This window comes from Etheostoma spectabile, unplaced genomic scaffold (genome assembly GCF_008692095.1).
Source record: "Etheostoma spectabile isolate EspeVRDwgs_2016 unplaced genomic scaffold, UIUC_Espe_1.0 scaffold00569715, whole genome shotgun sequence".
Taxonomy (NCBI): Eukaryota; Metazoa; Chordata; class Actinopteri; order Perciformes; family Percidae; genus Etheostoma; species Etheostoma spectabile.
In genome coordinates, this window is record NW_022605277.1 from 5,541 (window position 1) to 14,192 (window position 8,652).

Genomic DNA, 8,652 nt, shown 5'->3' on the forward strand with positions numbered 1-8,652 from the left:
ACATAGGTGTCCTTTGACACCATCACTAACTTCATGTGCCTAACTGAGACGGGCAGAGGTCTCATGCACTCCACCCCGTTCCAGGTTGTGATTACACAGACCAGCCACCAGCCCTTTCGACCATGGAGTATCATTCAAGCAAATGGTCCAATGGCAACATTGTAACTTAATTACCTCACAGTCAAGTTTTTGTCCCTCAATTACCTCTTATTATTTGCATCTATTGGCCATTTAAAACCAAACCTTTGATCAGCACTCATGTTCCTGCTCTGTATTTGGCAACCGCTCCATGGAAATCCAATTTTTAATAAAATACAATAGACTACCAGCTCATTGACCCTTTCCACTCACAAACGTGTCTACGTCCTACAGACCTCGTCTGGGTGAAGCCTTCATATTTTACTAGCTAGGTGGCGTTGCTCTTTCTGACCACATTATCATCACCATTCCCATCCAGCTCCCCCGCTGCACACCATGGGTTTACATAATATCACGTCCAATGACTCCAGCCTGGCGGCCTCAGTCATGGCGTCATAGATCTCCTCCCAGTAGGGCTGGATGATGTGGAGAAAATCAAATATCACAATATTTCTGACCATAACTCATATTGATACGGCAACGATATTGTAATGTTGACTACTGGAGCTTTCACAACATACTTACAAATGAGATTTTTGATAATAATCATCAGTAATGAGGATATAATGACTAAGTGGGTAAAGGCCAATAACAGAACAGTTACAACAGTCTGGTATGTTCAGGAAATGACATCACTTTACTGTAATGCAGCCTTTAAATACAGGAAAAGACAACACAACATACTACGATATCCAAGATCTAAGATGATATGTAATCTCATACTTCTTTATTGATTTATTGCTTAGCTCTACCTCCCAAGGTGGCCCCTCTTCAGCGCTGGTCCTCCCTTACCATTGTCCCATCTCTGTTCCTTTAACACAAAATTTTAAGTTTAAGATATTTCATATCAGCCTGTCTTTATGTCTTTACTGTACCTGCAGAGCCAGCTCCTGATGTGTCTGAACAGTTCAATGTCTTTTTCCGTCAGGTTCTCGTGGCCTGGAAGTTTCTCGTCTTCGTCACGCCAGTCGCTGCCTTCCTGATTGTCCTGGGGATTGAAACACAAGAGTCCAACATCGATGCAAATCTAGTGAGAAGCTTGCTAGACAGAGTGCCAAGATGTGTCCTGTCGGATCTTTTAATATTGTGCCACTAGCAGCCAAAGCAGGCAGACATTGAGACGTTTAAACATGGTCATGGTAAAATAAACTGATAATCAAGTAGTACTTTTTACCACAGGGGATGACGTGAAAGACCAACATGCAGGTCCTATATCATCAATGAGTCCCAAGTCATTTGCCACCTTGCTCTGTTGTTAGTACTCTCTCTGCTCTGACTAAACTGTGCAACTGGGGTTGGCTCAAGTTATCCTTTAAGACAGACAGGACATGAAGTTCTCAGAGAATGTTTCCTGCTTCATTTGGGTTTTCCATGTTAAACCGGTGAAGGTGACCGCACAACGGCTGTGTCTGGCGTCTCCGGCTCTCCGGGCAAGCTCACTCCGCGGGTCCATTTGGGAGCCGCCAGGTTAACACTGGAGGCGCAAGTGCCCAAAGCTTCGAAGAAACTTATTTGGTGTTCTGGTGGCAGTGAAACTTGGAAGTGAATGCTCCTAATGTGTCTGCTCTCTAGCATTTATTCTCTTCTACTGTGCGTTACTTAAGTTCAGTGGAAAGAGAAGTGGAGGTGGCCACTTCGTATTACAAAGCACTTTCGTTCCATGCATAGGCAACAATTTTTTGAGGCGGCAAATGACAAATCAGTTCTGCACCATATTACCCTCGGTCCACAATTTGCAATGAGTAACATGGTAATAACATTTAAGCACTGCGTTTGCATCACAAATACAGCTGATGGTACATGGTCTGTTAGCACAGGGTTCCCAAAACTTTCAGCCCGCGACCCCCAAGTAACGGTGCAAGTGACTCGCGACCCCCCCCCCCCCCACTATTAACATTGCGCGCAATCGCGCACGCACTACAGGCGTATCCAAACATGAGCATATTGACGACACAAATAACCAACAGCCATGACATTATTCTACAGTAATTTCTCATACTTTAATTTGAACTTATCTCACCTATGAGGTGGATGTGCAGTATGTTTGGAGCACAGCAAGTTAAAAAGCTCTATATTTTATTTAAAATAGTTTTTATATCATTACACACTAGGCAAAAAAAAATAAAATCCCTTTTACCTATTTCGGCCATACAGTATTCGTATTTCGTGGTGTTGGTTTTAATCTTTCGCACGGTTGAAGATGCAAATTGTTGCTTAGTTACCATCAGCTCTCTGTCAGAGAACGTCATAAGCGGTCTGGAGTACAAGGTGGGCATCAGCGATGGGCCGAAGGTAAAGCCAGAGTAGGTAACGCTGCTACCACCATGAGTACGGCGGGGATGGACTCCGTTCTTTACCAGAAGGCAGCGCTGGGCGCTCGCTCTGTGGAAGGAGCGGTACACGGAGCTAGATGGCCGTGGCTGCCTACGTGTTTACAACTTTATACATCCTCAAACTGCCTGGAATCACACACATCCTCTCCAAGGAGGGCACCAGCAGGGACATTGTCTGGAGGAAGTTCAGGCAGCAACTGGCAGAGGAGCTGAGACACAGAGTTAGAGGAGGAAAGGGAGCGGGCGCGGTCCGAGGAGCAATGCGCACCACAGCAGACACCACACGGAGGCATGACAGGTTACGTTAGGTTATAATGTTCAAAAGAATACTTTTAGGTGTTATTTGCATGTTTACATACCATATTTTTCAGATGTGAATGGAATAATTACGTTTTACTATGCCATGATATGAGTTATTGAAGCACCTGGGCAACTCAAGTGTATAATAAACACGTTAATTTTACATTTTGGTGTTATTTAGTTTTTCTAAAGATATCCTAACACAGTACCTGCATTAAAATTGCAATTAGTATTTATCATGACAGATTATAGAGTTTAGAATCTGCGGTCAAAATGACCGAATCCCGGCAGTTGTAGTGTTAATGTTGGAACGCTACTCGGAAAGAAAGAAAATCAAAACCTGTTCCCTTTTTATTTAGTTGCTTGGTTTTATTTTAAATTTAGCCACTAGTTTTATCTTGTGTTAAAATCATAGCTAACTCTATGCTATTTCTAATCGTTTTTAAATTTTTATTTTATTTCTGGAAATCAGCTCGCGACCCCCCCTCTCTGGCTCGCGACCCCCACTTTGGGAATCACTGTGTTAGCAAACCATCTAGCTGACGACCCCTAATCGAGTCTGATAAAGTGGGAAAAGATGCATGAAGATAGAGTATGTGTTTTTATATCATGATGCTGATGGCTCATTAAAGTGCAAATATTACCAATGTATGTAGTGGACGTTTTTGAGATGTTAAAATCCATAGCCTACTCTTCATGTTTTTGCAGTCACTTCATTAAGAATTTGTGTTGCTGCACTGTTGCAAATTTGTTTCATGTCTCGTTCACTACCCACAATACACTACAGTTACAGTTACACTGCAATTCCAAAGCTATTTATGATATCCCTGTCAAGAACATTAACTTTAGACGTATAATAATACATTTTTGGTCAGTTTACGATAACATATTCTAAGCTTCCAATCTTGTACCCTTTTGTATAAATAATAATACTAACAATAATGGAAAAACTTGATTCTTTTTGTCAACTGGACCAGTAAAAATCTAATATCATAAACCAGACGTGTTCATCTGCAGACCAAAAGTTATCCCGCAATGGTAAAGTGAAGTGCTGTGTGTACAGGTAGCACAGCTACTCCTTACCTCCTCTGTCATCTCCTTCTCCTTTGCGACTGGCTTTCTTTCGGATACGGCACTGCTGTGAATAGTCTACTACTTCCTGCCGGGCCTTACGGCCCTCAGGCGACGGTGTGAAGAACTTTGTGAGGGCGTCGATGAGGCCCTTGGTCTTGTTGTTGAAGCGCAGGCTGCCCTGTGACATGTCATCGTCGTCGTCCCGCATAGAAAAAAGCAGTCGGTCGTCACCAGGGTAACCCTCACAGGAGGAGCTGGAGGATGAGTTGGCGGAGGCTGAGCGCTTCCGCCGACCACGCCCACCCAGCTTCTTGAAGGGCCGCCCCGGCCTGTGGAGGAAAGGAGTCCGTTTAAAAGTCTGCTTATTGGGCACATGGGTAACCTGGTAAAGCACACGTCCATATATTAGAGCTGTCAATCTTCCTCTATAATAACATTTGAATTTCATTGTTATTTTGTTTTTATATCCAAATATTGAATGCATGTGGTTGCTGTAACACGTTCTGTCCATTAGAGGGACTTTCAACATCAGTCTGGCCTTAAAGCGAACCTATGTCACTGCGTTTCTGGCACGCCACTCTGTCTCCGTTTTCCACCACAAACACACAGCGACAAACCAAACGCAACACAGAACTCTGTAATGTAAAATTATCTAACAAGGGTATTGAAGCGGCTCTGTTGTTAAGGCTAACAACATAAAAGTACAACGAAATGCAGAGTCACAATACATTTAGTAGGAGAGTAGGCGTGTTGCGGCTGTTCTCTGGTGAAGCAGATACATGGCCTGTTGCTGCGGCTCTCTACTGGCTGAAGGCCTTCCTTTACCTGTTCTTAGGCCGGCCCAGTGGCGCGTTGTAGCGCCGTTTGATTTGTGCTGCCTTTTCGTGTAAGAGCTTCTTTCCCTTTTTCCTGGGTTGGCAGATTTGGCAAATCCACATGCCTGGGAGGGGAAAAAAAAAAAAAAAGAGTAGTAAAAGAGCAAGTTCACATACCCTGAGGTGGATTAGACAAGACAGGCTTCAGTGCAGATACCAACATGCTCAGTATCAAATAAATTAGCGCTTACCAGCGGAGCATTAGGTGCTTCATGAGAAAACCTAATTTAGTGCAACTATAATGGTCAAATAGGGTAGTTAATGTAGGAGCTTTGTGTATTATTTTAGTTGAATCCCTGGGAGTCTGTAAATGGCCAATGAAGAGGTAAGGTGATGAGTTAAAGTAGCAGTCCTGTTTACTTACCTTTTGGCATCCGCGTGAGGGGAGGATCACAGCACTCCATGTGGAAGCCCCGGTCACAGGAGTCACAGAACAACATGTTGTCCTGAACAGTACAGACACACACATAGTATGGATGATTATCTATCGTTTTAGAACAATCAGATTTTGGCTCCTACCAATCACAAAAACAATGTAATCAAGAAAAAAACGATGTATTTTGCATTACATTTTCAATTACATTTTTGCAAGTAAACTGTTTATTATCATTTGCCTGTTTTATTTTTTTTTGTCTAGTGTTGTGATTTGTTTGACCCTTTCACAATTGTTTTTTATTCAAAAAATGCAACATCTTTCTAAAAGTCAACGAGTAACCATGTTAATTAATCATGATTTCAACACTGACCAAAATAATTGTGATGATGATAATTTTATTTTTTGTTATTGGGCAGCCCTACTTTAGATGTGTTTCAGACCAGGTTTAGTCTAAGTGACCCAATTTAATAGGGAGGCATAGTACATGACAAACATACAGTACCAGTCAAACGATCACACTTTCCCATTCACTTGAATTAGAAAGTGAATCCTTTGACTGGTACTGTACATGAAAGCTAGAAAAGATATTAGGGGGGAAATTTTATTTTTAAAATCAAGTCAAATATGTGTCACCCATTTCCAATAAGATGGATATGATGCACTTTGACAGAGGATACATTTAGTGCTGACCAAAGCTCCTGAGCTCATTCTAATCGAACAGATTTCTACATATGTATGCACAAAAGGACCGTGGAAATGCAGAGTTCTCACGAGTTACTCTGGCATCGAGTAATGCTGCTCATTAACTATACCCTTGTAGCCAATCTGCACCAATCACATCAGTGCATCGGATATAGGCGGGGCCAGAGGCGAGCTGCACCAATCACATTGGTGTGTCTGATGTAGGCGGGGCCAGAGGCGAGCTGAACAGATGACGACAGTCTAATCTACCAGTTAGCTCCACCGGTAGCTAAGCATATGGGGCTCTGGATATGTCACCCTGTGTGTTGTTGTGATTGGTCTTATGGTTATCCAATTGCGTGCAGTAAGATTTTCAAATGCACGTTTGGTGCCGCCCCTCGAGATGGGCGACTTTCATTACTTGATGCCAGACCCTTAATCTTTCGGATTTGGGTCTGGATTTCCAGGCTAGCACAAAAGTGCATTAAAAGACTTTGTTTAATTAAAATGAATTTGCCATATAAAGTTGGACAGTACTTTGAAAATGTCCACCGTCATTGGTTTAAGCAACTTTGTTTCTATTTTATTCTCCATCCCCAAAGATGAATTGGATCAGTGTGCATCTCGGCAGTATGTTGTGCATTTTGTCTAAGCGTCAAACCTCTCTACAAATGTTTGAATAACAATGATTCCTCACTTGACAAGTAGGAGAAAATAGAAGAAGATTGAAATCATGCCGGTACTGACTAAAATAGCTCAATCCCAGGACCACAGATATGTCTATCAGCATCTCTATCTGGTACTTAAGCAGGGAAGAGAGTGCTTACAGACACTGTTAGGCTGCCAGGCCGCCATATTCACTCATCCACTCACCGCATTTTTTCCTTGATCCTGACAGCTGCTGCAAGTCTTGCATTCGATGCACTGCCACCACAGAGCCTTGACTCGCGCTGTGAGCTCTGGGGAGAACTTGAGACAGGACGGGTGGCCTGCAGGTAGATAGACACGCATACACAAACAAGTAAGTCAACGTCACAGGCTCTTTTGCTGCCGCTGACTGACAGCTGTGACCCACTTGCATCATAGCAGGATGAAGGAGGAGGGAAAAAAGAACTCCTTTTGGAATTGAAAGCCCTTACTGAATCAAACCTGGCTGCAAAGAAAGTGTTCAAACATAAATGACAATCTGTCAGAGCTGTGCTTTTGCGGTTTTCAAGAGTAGCTGTAGAGTAGATGGTCTTGTCTGGGACAGAAACCCTCTGAGGAAAGAGGAGGAACACAATCCTCTCCTCTGCTTTCACTAAGCTGGAGGAAAACCATAATTATATCCCCCTTTCTCAGAAAGCAGAGTCTAATTCAAGTTTAAGCATGAGATCCTGGACCAAAAAAATGGGCAGAGGTAAAAGAATAATAACCAAAAGTACGCAACAGAGCAACTATAAAGAATAGCTCTAGAAGAAACTAGAATGGCTACAATTCCTTAAGAAAATGTGGAGGGGGAGAGGGGGGGCAATTCTCTGCTCACCATTGACTTACATTGCGACTTGTATTTCTCCTCCTCGTCAGTTCAGTGTGTGAGCAAACAGAAAAATGGCTAAATGCTGCTGTGTGGTGATATTAACTACCAATAGGTTAAATAACCCATGACTTCAGTTTTTATAAACTGCTGACCCAAAGAACTTTTATTGCAGATACTCAATTGTCAGTTTTAGCCTAACTGTCTGTCTGGAAGTTAAGCTAACACATGTAATGTCGGACATAACGTTAGAACGAGTAGTGTCAGAATCCCACAGATCCTCACATCTGTATCCACCTTTGTCTTCATAAAAGCTCAGGTTTTCGGGTTGGTGGCTTATACAAACTTAAGTCATGGGTTCTTTACATTGTTGGTAGTTAATATCACTACGCAGCAGCTTTTAGGGATTTTTCTGTTGTTGGCTAGCAGATGAAATTGACGAGGGGGAAACATCACGCAATAAAAGTCAATGGAAAGCAGAGAGTTCTTCTTGCCCACACTGCAAATGTGCACTCTCTCTATAACTGCCCGTATTGTAACCAATCACACTTCCAACCAATTTATACTTTGCAGACAGCTGATCGGATCCTTTTCCTCTGTGGTTGTCTTTCACAACACTAGGATAGTTTAACCAAGTCACAGACTGAAATGGTGGAAGGATCTGGGGTCGTAATGGTCACAGAGCAGCACTCACTCACCACTATTGCCACAGTCGGCACAGGAGATGAGCTCCTCAGGCCTCTTATCACGATTCTGCTCCTTGGTGCCCAGGCAGAAGCTGCAGATGGGGATGGGCTCTGCCACCGGCTGGCAGACGGACAGGAGAGAGAGGGGGGGGGGAAAGAAAGAAGAGTTGAGACGGTCAGTCAACTTAACAGCTTAATTGTACAAGTAAAAAAACAACAAAGTGGCCCTGCCACAGTGAATGACTGTTGCTGTGTGTGCATTAACAAGCCAACAGCGGACTAGAGAACTACCGTGACAGAGCATGTGGATCTGTGAACAGAGAGTTTAGGATAATGAAGAGCATGAGAGCTACACAGTGACCAGTGTGCGTGTATAATTTAAGTGGCGTGTCATGTTGTCAATGTCTCTGCCGACTCCTGTGTTGTGTGATCAAAAGCTGTCTCTCGGTTTCTTTGGTTGTACTGGCTGAGGAGCTGAATTCCACCGCAACATGTCCCATTTGACACTTATTTTGGAACATGGCATCTGACATTCATTTCTGGTGCTGCATAAATCTTTTAGTCTGTCCAAGGGCGGGGCAACATATCAATATTAAATCGATATTATGATATGAGAGTAGATAGCATTTTGGATATTGTAATAGGGTAAGGGTTGTCTTTTCCTAATTTTAAA

General features: G+C 42.9%; 1 protein-coding gene across 1 annotated transcript; it reads right to left on the bottom strand.

The window, feature by feature from the left end:
* Positions 1-444: 444 nt before the first annotated feature.
* On the bottom strand, positions 445-8,172 carry LOC116685274 (histone acetyltransferase KAT6A; the record flags this gene model as incomplete). The annotated part of the gene is made up of 8 exons (XM_032510415.1): positions 7,992-8,172; positions 6,651-6,766; positions 5,085-5,166; positions 4,671-4,785; positions 3,855-4,174; positions 1,014-1,125; positions 931-949; positions 445-554 (listed from the first exon to the last, which is right to left on the bottom strand). Coding segments are annotated over exons 3-8 (752 nt in total), but the record flags the coding sequence as incomplete, so codon positions are not given.
* Positions 8,173-8,652: the final 480 nt, after the last annotated feature.